Source organism: Podarcis erhardii (genome assembly GCF_964252035.2).
Source record: "Podarcis erhardii genome assembly, chromosome: 7".
Classification (NCBI taxonomy): domain Eukaryota; kingdom Metazoa; phylum Chordata; class Lepidosauria; order Squamata; family Lacertidae; genus Podarcis; species Podarcis erhardii.
In genome coordinates this window covers 17,947,715-17,971,861 of record NC_138511.1, presented here as the reverse complement: position 1 = coordinate 17,971,861, position 24,147 = coordinate 17,947,715, and the positions used below count along the sequence as shown (strand labels likewise).

The following is a 24,147-nucleotide window of genomic DNA, read 5'->3' as shown; positions in this document are numbered from 1 at the left end:
AAATCAGGGTCCCCCCACCCCCGCGACTAAGATGACTAAGATGCTCCATCCTGGCCTTTCAAATCTCTTCCCTTCAAGGGGATGGTCACCTAGCTCAGTGGTCGTACACCTGCTTTGTATGCAGAAGGTCCCAGGTTCAATCCCTGGGAACTCAAGCAAAAAGGTTCAGATGAGCAAGTGGCGGGAAAGATCCCACTTGGCCTGAGACCTTGGAGAGCTACTGCCAGTCCAAGTAGATTATTCTAAGCTAGATGGATCCATTGGGACAAAACAGCTTCCTATGCTCCAATCCCTATTTTGTCCTAGAACCCATTTAAAGCCAGGCAAGAGAAGGCAGAGAAGAACACAGAGCTTAAGAAGAGCTTGGCAGCTGGATCAGGCCAGTGGCCCATCTAGTCTAACATCTTCTTACAGCAGGCAGCCAAATGCCCCAATGGGAAGCCCATAAACAAGACCAGAGTGCCAGAGCACTCCCCACTCCTGCAGTTTTCAGAAGCATACTGCTCCAGCACTGGAGGTATAACAAAACCATCAGGGCTATTAGCCACTGACAGCCTTTTTCTCCTCCATGAATTTGTCTTTTAAAGCTATCTAGGTTTCTGGCCATCACTGCTTCTTGTGGGAGCAAGAGTGGTACCTCTGGTTATGAACTTAATTCGTTCCAGAGGTCGTTTTTTAACCTGAAAATGTTCTTAACCTGCGCCACCACCGTGCAATTTCTGTTCTCATCCTGAGGCAAAGTTCTTAACCCGAGGTACTATTTCTGGGTTAGCGGAGTCTATAATCCAAAGTGTTTGTAACTTGAGGTGTTTGTAACCCAAGGTACCACTGTAGTGTCATTGCTACCTGCAGAGACCCAGAAGTATCCTGGCTTTAAACGAGAGGGAGCAGAGCTGGGATTACACTATAGTTGAGGAAGGGGAGCAGCAAGGATATGATCTTTGGGAGAAAATCGCTCTTGGGGAAAATGGTCTGCCTCCCCCAGCCCTCCATTCTCCCCTTTAAGTGAAGTCACTCACTTCTCCTGGAACTGGAGGAAGCCAGGTTTGACCTGAGGCTTGGCGTTCTCGAGGGAAGTCGTCGTCAAGGGGGACGTGGCCAGGTTAGGCACTGATGTGGGGATCTGAGAGATGGTGGAAGCCAGTTGTTTCCAGGCCAGGAGGGTGGGAGTGGAGGGCACAGTCACTGAGCTCGGGGCGGGCACATCCGGGGCAGAGGTGTTGGCCAGGGCAGCGGAAGAAGAAGCTGAGGGTGACGAAGGGGCTAAGGAAGTCTTGGTCTCAGCAACACTTGGGAAAGAGAATTCAGAGCTTCCTTTCACAGCTCCGCCATCTGTTCGGAAGTGGAAACTATGGCAAGAGGGGAGAAAGCAGTTAACATTAGGCTCATACATTTTATACATGAAAATTGCTTTGCAGCCCACACCTCACCTCCCATTCTGATTAGTGCACCACACCCATGTTTCCAAAGAGTGGAAGTCATTACCACTGAGTAGATAAAAAGGGTTGTATGCAAGCCCAGTCCTACTCAGAGTAGACCCAGTGATGTTAAGGAACGTAACTTCATTTCATTAATTTCAATGGGTCTCCTCTGAGTGCAACTTAGTTCAACACAGCCCAAAGTTCTTTGTTTCCATTTGGACAAAGGTAAGCAACCTTTTCACTCTTCCATCCTTCCTCCTTTATTATCAGCCCCCTTTTTAAAAAAACCAAAAACACCCAAGTTATGCCTGCGTTTAAAATTATTTTTAGTAATAGATAACTCTTTTATTTCTTTCTGGAGGTGGTGCTGGTGATTCCTGGCCTCCAAGGTATCTTAAATCACCCTTTTTATTTATGTCCCAAAATCCTGAGCCATGTGAAACCCAAAGACAAAACACGGCAGCTGTCTTCAGAAGCCGTTCTAAAGGATAGTTTAGAATAGGCATGGGAGAATCTTCAGTTCTCCAGATGTTGCTGGATTCCAGCAACCATCATCCATGATCATTGGATGGGCTGATGGGCGTTGGAGTGCAGCAGCATCTAGAAAGTCAAAGGTTCCCCTAGATAGATAAACCTTGAGTTCACTCACTTAGCCCCCTCATCTCCTCAAGCGCAGTTGGCAAGGAGGAATTCAGGCGTTTCCACCTTCTGGTTTAGATTAACTGCAATTTGTTGTTTGTTCCAAACTGACACTGTCGCCTGCTTCAAACTAACTGAGCTTAACCACAGTTATGATTACTGTGTCAGAGGCGAGATTCAAACTGATGAACAGCTCAGGACTCTTAGCCACTGTGCTGCACTCACCAGGCAAAGGGAGGAAGTGTGCCATGTTCCCAACCAAAACAAAGTTCCAGATAGCAAAAGGAAGGCCAACACAATTACTTCCACCCATGAAATCTCAAATCAGGGCAGGTGGGATTGCAGGGTGAACAACTGTGTTCACTCAGGACCATCTTTCCGAATCCTGCCAAGGCCACACACAGCTCCTGTAACCCCAGGGGTTGCCCCTCCAACCTTTTAATCGAGAGCAATTGTAAGTATTGTGTGTGTTTGCATTGAAATTCATTGTGTCTTGGCTCATCCCCTTACTTGGCGTGCTTGATGGCTCCATCCAAGGTGCTGAAGAGGGCTCCACATTCTTCCACCACACAGTGGAAATGCACTTTATGAAGAAAGTCACACTGAGCATCGCAGAAGTCCTTGGTACCAAATCTGCCAAAATGAGACATATATATATACCTTAACAGAGAGAAATGGGGAAGCTGCCTTATTCTGAGACAGACCGCTGGTCCATCTACCTCAGTGCTGTCTGTAATGCCAAGGTTGCAGGTTCGATCCCCGTAAGGGACAGCTGCATATTACTGCATTGCAGAGGGTTGGACTCTATGATCCTCAGGGTCCCTTCCAACTCTCTTGATTCTATGACCCTCCAGAGCTTCAAGCAGGTGTCTTTTCCAAACCTAGCTGGAGATGGTGGGGACTGAACCAGCAAAAGCTGGTGGCCTCTTTGATGTTTTCTCACATATTGGGAGCAAGGCATACCTGCCAAAAAGGGCTCTTCCACAGCTGCCAGTTACGTTTGCTTAGCTAGACTTCTCAGTCGGCTTTGAACCAGGGAGACAAGGACATGAGCTTACACACGCCTAAACATAATGGCTTGGCTGATCAAACAGATACAGCGCGACAAAAGGGGGGAAATTCACTAGAGCAGGAGGAAATCAGGATATCATTCCATAGGAATGTCAATGTTTTAATTAACTGTTTGGCTTTGAATCGGTTGAATTTAAATACATTTACATATTGAAAATAACACTGATGAAGGTGTCCTTTTTTAGGGCAGGGGGAGATCCTGAAAGAAGGAAACTGTTTCTTTTACTCATGAGATAACTGAAATGTAGTCAGTGGACACTGGCACTTTGAAAAGAAAGGCCACTTCTAATACACTCTTCTCTATCACATTTGGAAAGGTGGAGTCTTTGACTGCTTTGAACCAATTTCAAGAAAAGAAGGGTTGAAGTGTTCCAAATATTGTTGGTAACACACCACACCAAAATGGCTTAAAATAGTTCAAGGACCGTTACTGTTGTACAAGGCAAAGATTTTCTTTTCTTTAAATTGACATTTTCAGTGGAGCAACATTAGTGTTTGATGCTATGGTCCTTTTTTTATCTGAATGAAAGCTCTTGCTAGTTTATCCAGTACTAACAGATAGCTAGATAGTTTGCCTTTCAGGATGAAAGACATCTGTAAATGTCTTTCTCTATCAAATCTGGCACTGTCTGAAGAGAGCAGACGTGTTGATGGTTTGAAAATCTGGGGAGGGGGAGCTTCAAGCCCCCCTCTACCGGCCCCCACAATTTTTCTAAGAATTGTTTTGGGGGGTGGCAAGGTGTTCATTAATGCGGCATATCTCTACGGAAAAGATATTCAACACCTAGAAGATCAAAGGAATGCTGAGAACAGCTTTGGGATTCTAGAAGAGTGCAACCTCTCTCTGGACAAGCTGGATTACTTTTTAGAAAAACATAGTTATAAACTGAGTGGAAGGAGAGAGGCAATGAATCCGTCTCCTAAGTAAAGGCATTTTGATAGCGTCTCTCATATGTTCTCAAACTGGCTGGGGTGCAAGTAACAGCTTCTGGGGCACAAACAGGCTGAAGGATCATAAACAAAGGAGAATGACAAATGACTGCCGCTAAGGTTTTTTTGGGGGTGTGTGTGTGTGTGTGTGTGTGTGTGTGTGTGTGCAATGAGTCCTGCCGGGAAAGAGACCGGCTTGGTCTGAATTTATTTAATGTCTTGATTAGTAATCTGGGAAAAGGGAGTAAACAGCCAACTTAATGAAATTTACAAATTATGCTAGTCTGGGAGGAGCTGGGAGCCCCAGAACGAGGGCAGAGAAATCATCAGGGGAATGGAGGCTGCAGAAAGAATCGGGGCAACAACACTGATTCAGGGGAGAGAGATCTGCTAAGGAGTGACGTGCACAGAACACACAGTAGGACCCAGGCTCAATTCATAGCACTGGTTTTGATTGCTAAGTCCATAAACTAGGGATGAAGAATATGCATCGCTCCAGATGTAGTTGGACTCCAACTCCCACATCCCTGACCATTGGCCATGCTGGCTGGTGGGAGCTGCAGCCCTAACAAAAGTTGGAAGGGCTACAGGTGCCCCATCATCCCTGTTTTCATCAGTCTTGATAAAAGCCAGAGCAGCTACTCATGCAGAGACACTGCAGGGAGCTTCCTTTCCGGATGGGGCTCCCAGCAACCATGAGCCTTGCATCCAGGGATGCGAAATCTGGGGCCCTCCCAATGTTGTCAGACTCGAATTCCCATCATCCTTGACCACCAGCTATGCTGACTGTGGCTGATGGGAGTTGGGTTGCAGGCTCGCCATAAATTGCCCCCCTCCCCCATTTCTGGGCATCAAGAGGGCTGCCTGCTCCCATCTGAACCTAGCTCTCAACTGAGATTGTATGTTGACATCCCTCACTGGGCGCCACGACCTTAATAAATCAGGCCACAGCCAGAAAGGCCTCTTCAGTGGTGGCTCCTTCATTGCACAGCTCTCTCCACAGATATACTGACTTGGCGCCTTCCTTACTCTCTTGAAGACACCAGTAAAAGTATGTTCTATTTTAGGCTTTAATAGCAATTCATTTTATCTGTTTCAACTCCTCTTTTAGATATATTGGTTTTTCCCTCCTTGTTTTTATGTAGTGCCTTACTTTTTTAAAGCAAGATCCCGCAGAAATTGCCTGAACCATTATATTCCAGCTCGATCATTGGTGAGGCTCCTTTTTAATTTCTTTTCACTTGTTCTAAACTTTTCATGATTTCTTTCTTTGGTTTTTTGTTTTCATATTCGTTGTAAACAGCTGTGATACATTTTTATGGTACAGCGGCATATAAACATTTTTTTAAATGAATGAATGAATGATACAGCTTCTGGCTGTATTTGTGAGCCACTTGATAGTTAAATATGGTAAAATAAAATGTAAATGATTACAGCCTTGGAACTCATGATAATTTAGATTTATGGTGGCTGTGACATTGTGCAACCTGTGCTGCTCAAGCATCTAAATGCAGCAGAGACAGGGCTGAGATGGTGACAGCCATCTTGAACTGCTGCAGGAACACAGGCAGCCTTATGTCCTTATTTTGACAATTTATATACCGCTTCATTACAACCATCTCCAAATGTCTGCTGAAATAAGAAGGTCTTTACTAGGCTCTATGCAGGGAGCAGAAATGCCCAGCCTCAGCAGGGAGTGCCACAAAATCCCCGAACAGTTTTTAAGTGGGTAATGTTGGTATCATACCAATCCCCTTTACACCACCTAACCTGGGTCAGAACCTGCCCTCACCTGCGCAAGTACATCTTCCAGGGCTCAGAGAGTTTCTCCTGGACAAGAGCCTTCACTGTCTTGCCCAGGTATTGCGTGGCATCACCTGAAGCTCCCAGAGGGCTGCCGTCAGCCTCCACCTTCAAGCCAAGAAGGTTGCCGAGGTTGGGGTTGGTCTGAGACATCTGTGGGGAGAAAGTAGATGCGGTATGTTAGGAGATAAATTCTGAGTTCATCTGAGATTATCCCACAAATAAGTTATGGTTTGTCCTAAAAAGTAACAGAAAAGAACAGGCTTGGGGAGTGGAGTCAAGTGGAGCAAAGGAAGCCCAGGTCCAAATCCTATGACAACTGTGTACTTGCTAGGGAAACCTTCCACAATGAGACATTTTGGAGTACAACTTCCATCAGCCTCAGCTAGCACAAACACACGGGCCACTAGGTTGGGGAAGGAGACCCCTGGCAGTTGTTAAGTAGGTCCCTGCCTCTCTATACCGGCTCCCAAAGCAGTGATGCTCCTTGTTTTAAGGTCTAATAATGAGTGGTTCCCTCACTACAAAAGGGAATTCTTCTCCTTGGTTGTCAGTTATTTGGGAAGCAGTATTAAGCTGCTGGGAGAAATCTGAAGAGGGCTCAAGATCAGATTCTGGAGCCCACTTCTGCAGAATGAGTTCCTGCTGCTCTCTGGGGCTACAGGCAGGTTTTATCTACAGTCAGCAAACAAAACAAAACAAAAGTGCTTTGAGTGCTTTTTGGTGTGTGTGTGTGTGTGTGTGTGTGTGTGTGTATAACGGTATATACAGTTTATGAAAGAAAGAAAAAACTGGCCAAATTCTGCGAGTTTCCTTCTTTGGAGAACAAACCCCCCCCCCAAACCACCCTCTAACAATCCAAATCAGCAGGTGCTTTGACATATTTAAAGAAGAGCTGAAAATACACAGTGGCACAGTCCAGCTCGATAATGTGCTAAAAGAACAACTGAAATCCTGATGAGAGAAGGAAATAAAAAGCTTTCTGGGATGGATGGACAAGGGAAGGCAGAGAGAGAGAGAGAGAGAGAGAGAGAGAGAGAGAGAGAGAGAGAACATCAGACAAAGTCACATTGTCCTTTCTGGGGGGTTCTGTGCCCTGGCTGGATCTCACGCTCAGAGCTCAGGGGAAGAAAACAGGGATGCCTCGAAAACTCATCACGCAACAGGACACTGAAGGCTGGCTTTGAGGATACCCAGACTTCAGATGCAGCTGGCTACGGGGGGCACAATTAATCTAGCCAAAGTAGCATTTATCATGTAAAAGGGTGAAAAAATATATCTGTTGGGTGCATAATTATTCTCCCCTGCCCCAACTTAACAAAAGAATTATGCACTTAAAAAAAAATAAATATTCCAGAGCAGTGGCATTCAAGGGTGCTGGAAGCATGGAATCAAAGATCCTGGCTCAAAACTTCAGGTATATCCTGCCCTCCCCCACGCTTGCCCTGCTTCCTCCACTCAGAAAAATAACCACCTGCCACCACCCTCAGAAAACTTTTACGGTAAATAAATAGAATTAATAACAGGAAACAAAAGAGGAATTGTCTGGTTTGGAAATTAAAAAACAAACCCCTTTCGGAGGCCTCCCGTTTCCAAAGGGATAGGAGGGTGGGGGGAGAGAGAAGAAGATGTCAGAGGCTGCGATATATTTCTTCAGCCAGTTCATTAAATTAATTCGTAAGCAGTGGCTCTGAAATTATACCCGATGAAAAATGGTCTCAAAATTTAAATGGTACAAACTCATCTTATTAGAGGCAAAACATTAAAAAACAAACGCGTCTCCCCCTCCCTCCCCACCTCGCCACCGTGGCTTTAATTTCTCTTGGTGGGGGGAATGAAAGGCCCTTGATGGATGGCTCTTACCTTATTCATAAGCGAGGATAAAAGAGATGAATTTGCCGAGACTGTGTGGCCATTTGATTCATTACTGGAACACACAAACCAACAGGGTTTAGTTAAGATGTGCATTGGTGAGGGCGGGGGGAATGACGACGACTGCAATTAATTCTCCTTTCAAACTGGGGTCCCCATCCTCACATTCCACCTGCTGGAGAAGGACGGACGAGGTGGGAGCCACTCTCTCCAGCCAGCCAGGGTAAAGCTCACTGGCCTAACCAGTCCAGCACCTGAAGGCTTGGCTGAGATGTAAGCGGGAGAGTGACAGTTCTTACGTCCAACAGCCAAGTTGTTGTCCTGCTCTTGACTGCTCAACCCCGTCCTGGTTCTGAGTTATAACAGCACTCCAAGGAAATGAATGAAGGGTGTCTGGATGCCAAGTAGGCCAACGTGCCACCTTCCAAGTGTTTTGGGTGACAACTCCCATCAGCCCCCCCCAGTTGGCATAGCTGATGGGAGTTGTGGTCCAAAGCACAAAAGAGGGCACCAGGTTGGCAAACAGTGCCTTAAAGAAAGCCCATGGGAGCAGAGGGAGCTGGTTGCCCCGCACAATGCAACCCAGGCAAAACTCTGATGGATTCACTACACAGCTAAAAAGGGTGAGGTGGAGTTTAAGGGTACGTGAGCCAGGCTGGGGGCCACTGAAAAGCTGAACAAACAGGACTGGTGCACAAACTGCCATCTCCAATGACCTTCTTCCCAGCAGCAGGCCTGGCCACGTTTATCTTAACCGCTTTAGTCAGATTGAGAGGCTTCTGATGATGCCCTCTTCCCCACCCACGCTCAATGCAGCAAGCTTTTAGGACATTGCCATGTTCCTCTTCCCCATCACCCAAATCTGTCGCTGCAGAGCCTCCCTCTCTTACCCATGATCCTTCACACTCAGGTCCAAGCTGTGCTCCTGCAAGGAATCCTGGGTCACGGTGGACACGGAGCCTGGATTCTCTGTAGCCTCTTGCTTAATCTGAGCTGGGTTAAACCGTCCAGGAGTGGTTGGTTGTCCATTCCCTGTGTTTTAGAGAGGGAAGGAGAGGAGGGAGGGAAGCAGGGAGGGAGGGAGTGGGGAGGAAAACCCATAAAGTTTTAAATAAGTAAATAAAGGAAGCCAACTGACAATAAGGATCAAACAATATCAAATAATGCACAAGAAAGTAAAAAAAACCCCAACAACGGCAACAGTAAGGTTGGAGAAAAAGAATGGCCTGAGTCTGCTGGTCAGCATTTATTGCCGGGTTGACGTGATCGGTTCTGACGTCCACCCCGGCGCGGAAATTCTTCCAAGTGATAATTATTGCAAAATTATGTCAAAGTTGTCCAGGCTACGGGCCCTTTAAAGGAGGAGGGCGGCAGGAGCGAGGGGGAGATCTGATGCTCTGCGCAAACTGTCATAACTAATTTGCGGGGCTGCCTCTTAAGCGTTTATTAAAGACTCTGTTAATGCTGAGGCAATGTGGCAGCTTGAGACTGCTAGTCAAGCCCCCTTCCCATTCCCCAATCTCAACGTTGCCTTGGCGACCGCGCTCCGGCCTCCTCACTGAGCATGCCCAAAAGGAACGTCTGCGGTGTCAGGTCTATCGAAACTGACAGCCAATCAGATTGGTTCAAACTGCGCGACCTCTTCCGCCATCTTGCCTTGTCCCAGCCAGAGAGGGCCACCGCCTGGCCTTTGGGTCTCTACTCCTTGTCCCAAACTACGTTGGAAAAATCTAATTTTTTAAAAATATATATAATGAAATTGCTTCAAAAGAAGAAGAAAAAAGTAGGGGCAAACGTCCCATAAAGTTACGAAAACACATTAAATAACTAAAAAAAGAATGAGGCAGCCGCAGAGAAAAAGATTAAAAGATGGCAGAGGGGGAAACTGCTGACAGGAAGATGTCCGCCGGGCTTTCATCCACAATCCCCAAGTGACTAAAATATTAATCTACCCGGAGGCACTACAGCTGACGGTGAACTGCTTCACAGACAGCAAGTGGCATTTTATTTTTTAAAAAGAGGAAAAATAGTTCCCGCGATGACCTCTCTCTTTCAGGAAAAATAAATGATTAAAAAAAAAAAAAAAGGTTTCTGACAACTTTCTGCACAGCACTGGCCTTTTGGTGCCTGAGAAGGACAAAACGGCATCTCCTGCCTCCCCAGCTGACAAGTCGGGTGGTCTCTTCCAACTCTATGATTCTATGAATGGTGACAAAACAGTGTTTTTCACCACACCTGAGAGTGGCAGGCCGGCTTAAGGGGGCAAAACAGGCCATGTGGCACATATAGCTCTGTCTTTCATCACCTTGCTATGTGCTCTCCCTCCCCACTCCTGGCTCCCAGGCATGTGCTGCCTGAGGCAGCCTCCTCCTCCTGCCCAACAGGAGGACTGACCCTCCTTTGGCAGGCCTCCACCTAACCTTTCTATCTGGCCCAACATTTTGTCCTCACAGTCGCCCACCAGGTGTCCCAATGGGAAACCTGAAAGCAAAGCCAGAGTGCATATTTCAAATGCGGATGGAGTGTGAATAGAATCTTGTCTATTAGTCTACTGCTGGAAAAGCCTTCCCCATTTCTGCCTGTCTCTGTCTCTCTCCACTCTCTGGAAATAAGTCATCTTGATGAAGAATGCAACAGCAATCTAACTTTCAGTATGACCAGGAAAGTCTGATTCTCTCCATTTGGGCTCGTGCACATTTGCAGCAGGCTTAAAAACAGGCCCGTGATACCCAAGCTTCCCCGGCTACAGCTGCAACAGGCCAGCTATGCATCTTTGGCTAGCACTGCGAAAGGCTCCATTAGTCACAGTAAAAGCCCCTAATCTGGCTGTGAAGTGATCGGGCTGCTGCTGCTGCTGCTGCTGCTTCTCAAGGAGTCCTGAGATGGCTGAAGTAGAGCTGTTTGTTCCTTCAGATCCAGGAAGTCAAAGCATCCGAGGCAGCTGCCGTTCCAAAGAGGGATCAATGGGAAACTAATCTGGGTAAACACCTCCTCTCCTCCCCACTACCCCAGAGAAGGATGGCAGCAGAGGACAGAGGAAACTGTTGGCTGAAATAGATGCTTACAAGGAGCTGGCAACGATCCAGGGTTCATGCTGATGTGCGGGAATAGAAGGGGGCCGAGCCAAAGAGTCAGCTGGGGCAGTTTTACTCACCAGAGGAAATGGGCAAGTCATTGTCTTGTCCAGAAAAGACATAACCCTCCCTGTTTCCTCCAAAACCTCTCTGACAAGTCACAATGTGCTTCTCCCAAAGACCTAGAACAGGTCAGCCATGATGGTGCAGTCAGCTCAGATTGGCATTCCACCATCAAAGAATGACTGGGTCGCCACCCATTTATTTTGCAAGTAGGCTTTGTGTTACTGCTGTATCTCTCCCATTCACAGGTCCTTAATGAACCATTAAAAAGGTGGGACTCTGCAGCTGGGCTTTGAGGCTGGGACAGCAGCAGATTGGGAAAGTCACTGTGTGTGTTTCAAAACCAAACCTGCTTTCTATCTGGGCAGCTAATCTGGAAAACAGGTAACAGAACAAAAAGTTATCTTCCTCCCTCCCTGTTCCCTTGAACCAAGGTTCAGAACAGGTTCTGGGCCCCCTTCACAAGCACATCTCAAGAAGAAGCCTCAAACTATATTTGTGTTTAACTGTCAGGGACTGGCAGAACGCTGACGAGTGTGCATTGGGGGAAGGGGGCTGGAGTCTGACTCAAGAGAGGGGGCAGTGCTTTGTGGAGATCTGTACCAGCCAGGAAGCAAGAGTCAGAGGCAGGGGAAGCTTCAGAAAGGGGAAAAGAGGCCGGTCAGGCAAGTGAAGGGCCAGGTGCTTCTCCACTCTCCCCTGGACCACTGGCTTCCAGAACCAGGAGGGGATTGAAGAGGGATAATCAGAGGCAGCTTCCATGCAGACATAGTCTCTAGCTGCATGCGTGCAGCCCGTTGGAGGAAGGTACATAAACTAGTGGAGGGAGAGTGGTCCCCAGTTGCTGCAACTGTTCCATAGTGCACGGACCTGGGAATAGCTGCGTAGATGCTAGGTCTCCTGAGCTGTAGAAGCGGCTGTGTTATCTTTGACGATAAAAAGGCTCCCCACCTTCTCCAGTGTGATGGAGCAACTGGAATCCCTTCTTTCCCCATGTGTGTGAGATTTCCAAATCCTGACTGGACAAATAACCCCCCTCATTCAACCAGGAGGGTCAACAAACTCACCTGCCTCCACAGCCACCGAGGGCTTAAGCGCTGCAGCAGCCAGCCTGGCCATCATTGGTGAAATCAGGCCTTTGCTGGCGGAGATCCTCTCCATGATGGATGCTGCCGGAGTTGGGGAAGAGGTGGCCGCTGCCTCGCTGGAACCTGAGATGGCCTGGGAAGGGGAGCTGGCAGACGGCGCTGGGTTGGTGCTGGAAGCACTGGCGGCTATCAAGCTGGCGGAGCCGGCGGGCAGCGGGGTGGCGACCCGGCTGGGGAGGATAGGGAAGTAAGAGCCCGCCGTTCCGGGAAGTGCTGCGTTGGAGAGTGCCAGGGCCAAAGGGATATTGCTCGGGAGGGCTTGGGAGAGAAGGCCAGGGATCTTGGAAGCTGTCGGCATGTTGTTGGGTTTGCTGGAGGCCTGCGAGGCCGAGAGCTCTGCCGCCGAGGAGGGCGCTCCCGGGACGATCAGGGAGACGGAAGACTGCTGACTGGTGGGGGAGGCACTCAGGCTAGAGTTCTTAGAGCTCATGGCGGAGAAGTCAATGAGGTCGTCGTTGCTGGACTCCTCCTGCTCGTTGTCCTTGGCCCCCAGGAGGGAGGCGGGCAGGCCCAGCACGCCCGAGCTGCGGATGTGGCGGCGCTCGTGCTTGCGCTTGTGGGAGGTCATCTGGCTGGTGGAGGTGAAGGTGAAGCCGCAGCCGGGCCGGATGCAGTGGAAGTGGTTGGTGGCCTTGCTGTAGACGCAGCCTTCGTACTTGCACTCCTCATACTTGTAGAACTTCTTGAAGCCGTCCTTGGCATAGGCGTCATCCTTGATGTGGTAGCTCTTGTGCTTCTCGATGTCGCACTTGTTCTTGAAGGTGAAAGTGCAACCAGGACGCCTGTGAGGTGAGGCAGGGAGAGCAGAGGATCAGGCATAGAACAGGGCAGGCATTCCTATATCTGAGCAGAAGTACTATGTAGAGCAGTTCGATCTCCACCCACTACCCCAGATCTTGGCTTCATTTTGGAAACCACTGTGCCAAACTATGCAGATAGCAACCAGGGTTAAGGAGCAAAGCTCACCATTGCTCTCACAGGAACTTGGGAAGATGCTTTATACTGAATCAGACCATTAGTCCAGTGAGATCAGTACTGTCAGCGCAGAGAGGTAGTGGCACTCCAGGGTTTCAGACGGGAGACATTCCCAGCCCTACCTGGAGATGCTTCTGGGGAATTGGAACCAGGTCTTTCTGCATGCAAAGCAGATACTCTGCTACCCTTCAGGTTCAAGTGATATGCCTCAAATACAAGGAGGTCTGAACTAAGCTTTGCTATAAGAGAGATTCCTGATTTGTAACTGGATCCACCTCCCCGCCAACATATTTTCATTCTTTGCTTTTCCTTTGTTCTCTCACTTTCTGGTATATGATTTTTTACATGAATTAATATTTTTGCTAAATGTTCCTGTCTCTAGTGGTACTTTATAGATTTTTTTTTAAAAATTTCAGAGTCCCAGCAAAAACCTCAGAGAAATCCACATGTACATTTCTGTCACTTGGGGACAGGAGAATGAAATAGTTAGGTTGTAGCCAATGCTAGTCCTACTCAGAGTAGACCCACTGAAGTTAATGGACAGGACCAACTGAACTCTATTGATTTCAGTGGGTCTTCTCTGGGCAGGACTTAGCTGGAGACAACCCACAAGCTGTGTTTGTGAATGAGCTGCCATAGCTAAGAATATTCATATTACTCCATGGGTCATCCTCAAGTGGTGTACATCAGGAATGAAGAACCAGTGGCCCTCCAGATGTTGTTGGACTCCAACTCAATTCAGTCCAGTTGTTGTTAGACTCTGGGCTCAATTCAAAGTGTTGGTTTTGACCTATAAAGCCATATGCGGCTCAGGACCCAAGTACCTCAACAACTGCTTCTCTCCACATGAACTGACTTGGATCCTGCAACTGTCATCTAAGGCTCTTCTCCGTGTGTCCTCACTGAGGAAGGTCTAGAGAGGTGGCAACATGAGAATGGTCCTTTTCAGTGGTGACTCCTCACTTGTGGAATGCTTTTTGCAGGGAAGCTCGCCTAGCACCTTCTTCATCTAATTTTAGGCACCAGGCGGAAACTTTCCTCTTTACCCAAGCTTCTGGCCCTCAACGTGAAGGGTTTCAAGTAGTTGTGGCCTCTTTTAATGGGGCGGGATCTGTAAGACCTGTTTTTCTTTGGACCAGCATGTCCTTTAGGTTCTTCTTGGTGGTGTTTGTTGTAAACAAGAGCTGCCATCACCGTTGGTCAGCATGACCAACTGTCAGGGATGATGGCAGCTGTAGCTCAACATGTAGCCCTGAAGAGCACCAGGCTAGAGCAGAGTGATGCCCCCAGCGTAACCTGAACTCTTTCCCCCTTTTGCAGAGAGCCCACCTGCAATGGAAGTGAGTGGTCTTCTGCCCGTAGAACTGGCAGTCCACCGTGCCACAGTCCTCCGTGGCCCGAAACCGCTGGAATCCATCATTGATGAGCTGGGTGTTCTTCTTGTGGAAGTTCTCATGGGTCATTACGTCGGAAGTGCTGGTATAGACTTTGTTACAGCCCACCTGGTGCAAAGGAAGAATCAGGAGGTGGGGTGAAGGTTGGGTAAATGAAAGAAAGAGTGACATGTAAGCTCCCCTGAGAGACGTTGCTGGGGAGAGAGCAGAGAGTTTATAAAGGACAGGAGCATCTCCACCTGGGAGAAATACCATGACTTCTTAAACTTTCCTGCCTGGCAGCAGAGCAAAAGGGGCAGATATTCGCTCCAGCTACACTTACTTAGGGCATGGGGGTGACAGAGAGTAGGACATAGGAAGCTGCCTTATATTGTGCCAGGCTATTTACCAGCCTAGGCCAGTATTGCCTACTCTGACTGGCAGCAGCTCTCCAGGGTCTCAGGCAGAGTGAGGTCTTCCATATCACCTGCAATCTTTTTAACTGGAGATGACTGGGATGGAACCTGGGGCCTTCTTCCTGCAAAGGACATGCTCTAGCTGCAGGGTCCCTCTCCCAAAATAGCAAGTGGGGAAGAGGAGGAAACAGTCCTAAAATTATGGCCTATCCCACTTAAGGTAGAGGAGTTGGAAGGTCAGGCTGGCAGCTGCTGGATCAACCTGGTCAGCTTCCAGCAAGTGGGTCTGCTTCCACAGTCCAAGGTGACGTAACAGCAATATGTAACAGAGACAGGCACATGTGATAGTTGTGCAGGAGGCAGTATGCCTCTAAATCCCAGCTGCTGGAAATTACAAGAGTTGTTGCTGCACTCAAGCGCTGCCTGTGGCCTTCCCCTTGGGGCATCTGGTTAGCCACTGTGAGAATGGTCAGTGAATGACCAGCGCAGGAGACTTGGTTACCCTATCAAGTTGGCCACGGGGAATGAACACCCTTTGTCATCTGCTTTGCTATAAACTCACAGGCGTGATGTGTGTGTGTGTTGGGAATGGAATGCTGAAACCCTACCTCCTCCCTCAGCTGTTCCTGAGCAAAGTGAGCTAATTTGCCATATTGAGTAAAATTCCAGTGGAATCTGACAATGCCACTGTGCCCGCCAAGAGCGCTTTCGCCCTCCCCACCACCTTCTGTGTGTCATGTGCCAACGTCTGCACCATCTCAGAAATGAAGCAAATCAAAACACCCTTCCTGTCTCCCACCCCCACACCAGCCCCATACTCCTGGTTCGGTTCAGCTTGGGTTGATTCAAAGAGGCAATAACAAAACATCTGGAAAACACCCAGGGGGGGGAAAGTGGGGGGCGGAGGGGAGAGAGAGAGAGAGAGATCCAAAGCGATTCCCGATAGAACATGGGCTTCTTTCCACAGTGACACCTTGAAAGAAGACAGACCCGGCCGTGGTGTTAAAAGGCAAAATTAAACAAAAAACTCCTCATGAATAATTCGCAATGGGGCTCTTTGTGCTAAAGCATGAAAAATGTCCATTGGTATAAACAACTAACTGAATTTTGTCCATGCCAATTATGGACATAAAGGTGGGGGGGGGGGAGGGAGGAGAGGGCCAGGCGCAAATACTGCTGTTTAAGAGATATTTGCTCGAATTGGGAACTCGTCCTGTTCCAAGGCCTTTTCTTCTTAACATGGGCATTGGCTTCGGGCAACCCTTTCTACCCATTCCCACAGAATTCCTTCCGCACAAACGCTTCTGCTGCGGGGCAGCGGATCCCATTGTACGAGTGTGCTCTCTGTTCGCATGGGCTAGGCCTGCTTTTGCCAGCTTAGTTTCCTCCCAGAAGTTGCTGGACTCCCAACTCCCATCAGCCCAAACCAGGCAGGTAGGAATCACGGATGATGGGAACTGGGAGTCCAGAAACATTTCGGAGTTATCCTGGGCTGGGGAAGACAAAGCCAGGCCACCCTTTGCAGGGTAAGAGGACAGCGCAGAACAAACTCAACACCCTCCTGTGGCCCTCCAGGTCAGTGCTGATCTTCTCCCTGAGGGGACCTCATGAGCTTCCACAGAAACCTGTAAGAAGGGCCTCCTGGATCAGGCCAATGGCCCATCTAGTCCAGAATCCTGTTCTCACAGTGGTGAACCAGATGTCTGTGGGAAACCTGCAAGCAGGACTGGAACACCAGAGTCCTCTCCCCTCTTGTGGTTTCCAGCAACTGGTATTCAGAAGCAAACCACCTCCAACTGTGGAGGCAGAGAATAGCCATCGTGGCTGGCCAGTAGCTGTTGATGGCCTCCTCCTGAGAACCCATGTGCTTGGTAGAAACGAGAGTACACCCAAGGGCTAAATCCCCCTTGCACAGGTAGGCTTAAAGTATTTTAGGGTGATGGAGGGATCGCTCCACAACATGGCTCCCCTCCTGACAGCCTGATTTCCATGGCTGCAAGAGAGCCTGAAGAACAACAGGCCAGCTCCCGTTGTTGCTGGCCTAGAGTGCCCATCATCTCCCTGACCACTGGGCATGCTGGCTGGGGATGATGGGAGCCCAATACCACCTGGAGGCCACAGTTTCCCCATTCCTGACATACGGCTTCCGGAGATGGCATGGTTGCAAAATGGCTGGCTTTGGAAACCCCCCTCGCAGCGACAGGCTGCGCCATAATTCTCGCAAACCTCTTTTTTCCCTGGCAGTGAGAGAGCCAGCTTCCTTTCTTCCCTTCTTTCTTTTGACACTGGGCTGTTATTAATATTTGATTGGCTTAGCAGCTGGCTACAAAGGGACAAACGCGAGTGCTAAAGGGCAGGCCTTGCGCAGAGAGGTTGTATATCAACAGAGGAATGCGGCAGTTCTGATGGCCTCTCTGGCTTCAGGAAGGAGCACCCTGGAGAGAGACCCCCAGAGCTTGACCCTTCCATCACTCCTACAAAGGATCTGCCCGGATGTGTGTAAGGGGGAAATATCAGCTCTCCACTCCAAACTCTGGCCTTTCCCCCACACCCAGGAAATGTGCCTGTCCTGGGTGCACAGCAGAGCTGTTTATGACTCTTCTTGTCAAAATTTGAGCGGGAATGGACGGAATCAAGCAACGTTTCCCATTGTTGCCTATGGGACTCATCTGAATAAAAAGCTCTTTAGAAAAATGCTCATTTTACTCATCTTTGGGTTGACTGATAGGTGAGTCTAGACAGAGAGATTTCTGCCCAAAATCAACCTCCTGGTGAAACAGGGATCTCTCAGAAATCTGTGCCTATAAATGGGGTTTCTCGGTCTGCCTTCTACAACATGTGGCTATACAGATATTATTTATTTGTTTGATTTATACTCTGCCCTTTCTCCGAAAGGAGCCCAGGGTGACAAACGTATCTGTAGCATTATTTTAAAAAAACCTTCTAAAAGCAATAAAAAGCATTCCAAAAACTATTAAAATCAATCACATCCTTTTGGCCACTGTGGGTTGCCAGAGATAGAAGGTTGTGGCTAACAAAATGCTACTCAAGAGTAGACCCACTGAAATTAGTGGACACATGTTAGTCAAGTCATTAATTCCAATGTATCTAGTCTGAGAAGGACAAGCATTGGACACAACCCAATCTCAGACATCAAATGTGTGGGTAAGCAACGACATCTGGGGCACTATGGTTGGGGAAATCTCTTCTAGATCTCCTGATCCCATGAGCTGGCACAATAGGCAGGCAAGATGAGCAGCCTTCCCCGAAGCAGCTATGGGGGGATCTAGTAGTATCTTTAAAGATAAGAATCCCATTATGAATCCTCACAGCAACGTGTTGGCTCCGTGGTGGAAGATGACTTTTGCACAAGGAATCATAGGAAGTGGCCTTCTACTGAGCCAGACCATTTGTCCATCTAGCTCAGTACTGTCTACACTGGCTGGCAGCGGCTCTCCATGGTGTCACCAGCCCTACCAAGGGAGGCTAAGCATTGATCCTTGGACAATGCAGGTGCTCTACCACTGAGCTACAGCCCCCCCTCCCAAGGAATCTCTGGACCACACACACCCCTCCCAGCCTAGCTCCAACCTGGAAATGCATGCCACGCGTGAGGGTTGGTGGCTCTGTTAAAACACCCATGCAGATACTAGCCCTGGGGGTCCCTTCACTCTCCGTGCCACTTGATGGCAGGAGCCCAGCATCGTTACCTGCATGCAGTGGTAGTGTGTGCTTTTCCCATTCAGGTGGCAGCCGTGATAGTAAACGCTGCAATCGTCGAGCGGGCTGAAGCGCATGAAGCCGTGCTGGAGGGAATTGTCCCGCTTCTTGTGCATGTTGTAATGCCGGATCACATCTTGTTTGCTTGTGAATCTCTGGGGGGCAAGAGGAAGACACAGAAGAGGTGAGGCAGGGTGGGAGCAGGGAGGCAGGGGCAGATCTTTGTCAATTTCAGTTTCTCTTTTTTCTTCTTCAGTGTCCATAGTTTGGGTTGCCCAATTTCCACAGGAGTTTATCATTTATTGGGCTGGACCCAACTAAGTGGGACACGGGTGGCACTGTGGTCTAAATCACAAAGCCTAGGGCTTGCCGATCAGAAGGTCGGTGGTTTGAATCCCCACGACGGGGTGAGCTCCCGTTCCTCGGTCCCAGCTCCTGCCAACCTAGCAGTTCAAAAGCACGTCAAAGTGCAAGTAGATAAATAGGTACCGCTCTGGCGGGAAGGTAAACGACGTTTCCGTGCGCTGTTCTGGTTCGCCAGAAGCGGCTTGTCATGCTGGCCACATGACCTGGAAGCTGTCTGCGGACAAACGCCGGCTCCCTCAGCCAGTAAAGCGAGATGAGCACCGCAACCCCAGAGTCGTCTGTGACTGGACTTAACGGTCAGGGGTCCCTTTACCTTTTTACCCAACTAAGTTAGAGCCAACCCATAGAAATCAATAGTCCCAAGTCAGTTTTACATCATTTAATTCCAATGAGTATATTCTGAGCAGGACTGAGACTGGGTACAACCCAATATAAGCTTTTTTTGTAAGCAATTTCATATGAGACAACACACTTTTGTACATTGTTTTCCTTGATACTTTGTGTGGATTTCCCCCTGCAAATTCATTTTTATACACGGTTTTGGGTCAGAAAACTGCACTGCAAAATCTGGAGAATTGCAGTGTTTGAAAGATAGCTGTCTTTCCATTCACACCTTGGTTTGGGAAGTGTGGATGAGGCAGTCCCACATTAATCTGTGAAAGCTAAGTACTACTTGAGGCGGTGGGGAAACATGAGTTGCGGGAGGGCCTTTGGAGGAAGAATCCCTTTCATACAGGCTCAGCAACTGTGCACTCTAAAGCCATTTGTAGCTTTAACAGTGTGTTCATAAGTAATGGCAAAAGGGTGGCAATGTGTGAACACCACAAAAGAAGGTTGGATTTACAACAAACAGCATTCCAGCCAACCGAGGCTTTATTTTGAAATGGGAGAAATGGAAAATGCAAGCACCAACTGAAGTGTTGTGAATGAAACTGCCCTAGCTCAGGACATCGGAAGATGTCTTATACCGAGTCAGATCGTTGGTCCATACTGACTGGCAGCAGCTCTCCAAGGTTTCAGGGAGATTGAACACGGAACCTTCTGCATGCAAGGAGATGCCCTGCCACTGAGCTAAAATCCCTTCCTACAGCTTAGGAAAGCAGGTTTCCATTCTTAGAGACACCTGGTTGGCAAGACTTCAATATGCAGACAATCCTTCCCTTTCCAAGTACCCAGCACCTCGAGACACCTATTCCAAGCTGTGGTAGGGAGGCTATAAGCCCAGTTTAGCCTGTTGGATGGAGTAGGTTGTCTAGATGCCAAGAAAAATACCCTCTGGACACATATAGGAAAATATCTCCCCTTCCCCCAATTCCCACCCATTTTCCTGCTAAACTAAAAATAAATCCTGATCTATTTCGGTTGCTTTTATTAAATTTTGGGATTTACACAGGAACGCCAAAGAAGAGCCACGGGCTGATTTCCCCAAGGCGTTATATTACAGGAATTCCATTGCCAATCACCGTTAATTTGCGGCCACTTATTACTGAGCGCCGTTCATTATAAGAAATATATATCTCGCCTGCAGGGTAATTTGCATTTGGAAAAACTCAGCCTAAAGCTTTATTCCCTGGTGGGATCAGGCGATTCCACCCACAAGCCTGGACAGCTCCCAAGGTCTGTTGCAAGAGCTCCCCCCCCCCTTCTTCAAGGCCCTCTTGTTTCCTTATGGCCCGTCTCATCAGACAGACGGCTCCTCTTTGGTGCAGAATGGTCACTGCCCACATCCCCGGTTCAATCAATAGAAACCCACGGGGCCCCCCAGGGCTTGGCCAGGACTGGGCCAGTTTCCCTTGCTGTGGTTGAAGTTGTTCCTCCGAGCCTGGCGGGTGCCAGGGCAGAAATCCAGATTCCGCTGTGGGCAGTTCCTGGGAATCCCTTGCACACCTCCTGCCCCACCACGTGCGGAGGCCCTAACCACAGAAACAGCGGCGTCACTCGCTCAGATTCAAGTGCAGGGTAAACAAACACAGCATGTGACTGGGAAGCTGGCTTGACAATCTTGCCCTGGCACCTCTCCCAGCAATTGCAGCCCGGCTTCTGCCCCTTCCTCCCAGCATCCAGCCATCTCTTCCCGAAACTAAACCGCAATCTCAGGACCACTGCTTGTCTCAATGGTTGCTTTGCATCAGTAGCTGCTGAGGCGTCACTTGGCCAGCTAGGCTGAGCCTGATTTGTCACCCGCCCCCGCCTGCTTGACGGCGCAGCTCCTGCAGGGGAAGCCAGGGGAAGCCTGTGCTTCAAATGGTGTCTGCTGGCTTAAGGTTTCTACTCGTCTTACGCTATCACAGGAAGCTGATTGCAGCCTGCTTATAGGATGATGCCACTGGAATTGAGGTCTGATGATGAGGCTACCCTTTAGGGAAAAAAGGTTGTGTGTCTGCAGACCATTAGCTGATGCCAGAGGTGAAGAACCTTTAGCCCTCCAGATGTTGCTGGACTACAGCTCCCATCACCAACCCCGACCCCTGGCCACGCTGACCTGACTGGGACTGATGGGAGCTGGAGTCCAGCAACATCTGAAGGGATGCAGGTTTCCCCCCTTCGCTGGCCTATGGGGGAGTTATATGGTGAAGACACCCCAATTTGTACGTGCGGGTACAGTGACTGGTTTTGTGAGTGCCTCTGACACGTATTTATCCTTCTAATCCTCCACAGGGCAGTGGCTGTATCTAACGAGCTGGTCATCGGCAGGGTATTGTCATGTGCAGAACCTTCAAAAATGATTTGCAGGGACGCTCATGGTTGCATGAACAAATTCCAGGATTCAGTTCCTCTGGCTGAATCCTGTGATCCACCATCCAAATCTCAAAGTGTTCCTGGGGCACAGTAGGCTTTGATCTCAATGATAGAGCTATCTACTGTGCCAGGTTCCTAGTAGAAAACAAATCTGGGGTGGCTTCACAGGCTGCATACATACTGTGAATCTATAGCACATTTCAAGCATGCTCCCACTTCGTCCCAAGAATCCTGCAAACGGCATTTTACTCCACAGAGAGCGACAGTTCCCAGTGCCCACAACAAACTACGGTTCCCAGGATTCTTTGGCATGAACAAACATGCTTCAAATGTATTGCGTGTGCACAACTACGTAGATGCTGTATTAATAATGCAAGACTTGAGAAACAATCCTTGTGCCAATGGGAAAATCGCTCCTGCAGGAGGCGATGTTACAGCCAGCTATTGTGACTCAGAGCACATTGGCTACTGCATGGGCAATGATCATCTGCAGGGCACCAAGTTGGGGGAAGGCCAGTCTACTCTGACTGGCAGCTGCTCCCCAGGGTCTCGAGTAGAACGAGGCCTTCCCTATCACCTACCATTGAGATCTTATCGCTGGTAGATGCCAGGGACTGAACCTTCTGAATGTGTTCTGCCACTGAGCTCTGGCCCTTCCCAAGCAGATGATCTCACTGTTGCTACCTTTTGCTGAGTCAGACCACTGGTCTATTTAGCTCGCAGCCAGTGTGGCGCTCAAAAGACTCAAACAAAGCTCCTCCCCTCTCCCCAACAAACCCTTGCTGTTTTAAAGCCTGGGATTGAACTTTGCCCCACCGTACTATTTAAGGATCCCCCCCCCCCCCGCCACCGATGATTTATTTTCATTTGGTTTTTACCTGATAGTTACACTCCGGGTCAAGGCAGTGATAATGTTCTCGGTATTGGTATGCACAGTGAATGTGTCCGCAGTGCTGGCTTCCGGAAAACCTGAATGTGAGAAAGAAAGAAAGAAAGAAAGAAAGAAAGAAAGAGGGAAAAGGGAAGTGTGAATATCATGAGAGCATTTTTCAAAGAAAATAAATTCAACCCCGCCCCTGCCTTCCTTGGTTAGTCAGGTGCTAATTTCAAGTTGGGTTCACACTTCTTGGAGCCTGGCATGTGGTGCTGCTATGTTATGCGTTGAGCTACCTGCATGAGTGTCTGACATGAAATGGGAAGCCATTATGTCTATATGGTCCCTCTGGGTTCACAGAACAAGGTTTACAAACCAACAGCAAACTCTGGTTTGTTACCAAGGGTTGTTTGTGGGCTGGGTTTGGATGGTCCAATTAAACCACAGTTTGCAATGCATGGCTTAGCATTATGTGTGAACCAGGCCAGAATACCAGGATCGACAGCAGGAGAGAGCAACTACTCTCATGTCCTGCATGCGGGCTTCCCACTAGGACATGTGACTTGCCACCATACAGAGCAGGATATGAGATTTTGTAACAGTAGATTCTGCATTTGCATGGCAAACCCACAGAATGCACTCAGCTGTAGCCACTGTCTGGGCAAGGTGCGACGTTGCAGAAACCACAGCAAGGTTTCTATATTGGGCTGTGTGTATCCTCAGTCACTATCTGGAGGCTTGAATGGTGCAAAATTTTAAAGCTGGCTTCCTGCAGTGAACGGCTCTCTCCGCGGAAGCACTTTGCACCTACAGAATGTTTATAGGAAATGGCTAGAAGATCTACACTCATGTTAATTAAATTGTGGGGCTAGCTAGCATCTCCGCTGGAACGCTAAACCCAGCCATAGCCCAGTGGTTAAAGTGCCTGCTTGGCATGCAGAAGGTCTCAGGTTAAATTGCCAAAAGCACCTCCAGGTAAGGCTGAGAGAGACTCCTGCCTCCTCTGTTCCTGCAAATGGCCACATCTCTTTATATGCAAAAGGTCAAAGGTGAACACAGGATGCTGGACTAAATGGGCCACTGCCCTGATCCAGGAAGCTTTTTCTTATGTCCAGTTCACAGCACCTCCAGGTAGGGGTGGGACAGACTCCCCGCCTGAAACTCTGGAGAGCCTCTGCCTGTCAGTGTAGGCATTACTGAGCTAGATAGACCATTGGTACAACTCAGTATACAGCAGCTTTCTGTGCTCCCCGTCCCCAATGCTTTTCTGCATGTGCTATATGAAATAGGTAATTGTAGACTCTGGTTTTGAGAAGCAGAGAAAGGTGCAGCGGCAGCAGAGAGGGAAGAAACAGAACTCAGAAAACTTCATTATACACAGCGTCACGACTGTTGGGTTTATCTTACTCAGTAACGCCTACACTGAGTGGCAACAGCTCTCCAGGGTTTCAGGCAGAGTGCAACCCCAGCCTTGCCTGGGTTAAAACCTGGGACCTTCTGCTTGCAAAGCACATGCTCTGTTACTGAGCTACGACCCTTCCCCCAGAGAGCAAGAGACAGAGGCCTGACTGTCTGCTATAAGGAAAGCTTGGCTGGACTACTGCAGTCCATGATATGCCGGGGAGCAAAGGCATAACAGTCAGCAACACAACAGGGGCTTGCA

The 24,147-nt window shown here is 48.7% G+C and overlaps 1 protein-coding gene across 12 annotated transcripts in view; it reads right to left on the bottom strand.

The window, feature by feature from the left end:
- Nucleotides 1-24,147, bottom strand: part of CASZ1 (castor zinc finger 1) — a gene marked incomplete at its 3' end in the record, with an annotated part of 444,050 nt that overhangs the window by 13,291 nt on the left and 406,612 nt on the right. For 11 of the 12 annotated variants that reach the window (XM_081870667.1, XM_081870666.1, XM_081870665.1 and 8 more), the window contains 9 exons: nt 22,489-22,579; nt 18,496-18,660; nt 14,326-14,498; nt 11,941-12,803; nt 8,627-8,768; nt 7,728-7,791; nt 5,854-6,017; nt 2,571-2,693; nt 1,020-1,349 (listed from right to left, as the gene is read on the bottom strand). In XM_081870667.1, coding sequence (XP_081726793.1) covers nt 1,020-1,349; nt 2,571-2,693; nt 5,854-6,017; nt 7,728-7,791; nt 8,627-8,768; nt 11,941-12,803; nt 14,326-14,498; nt 18,496-18,660; nt 22,489-22,579 — 2,115 coding nt within the window. Of the gene's footprint in view, nt 1-1,015; nt 1,350-2,570; nt 2,694-5,853; nt 6,018-7,727; nt 7,792-8,626; nt 8,769-11,940; nt 12,804-14,325; nt 14,499-18,495; nt 18,661-22,488; nt 22,580-24,147 lie in introns of those variants that run through there. The other variant, XM_081870662.1, reaches the window with a different exon arrangement.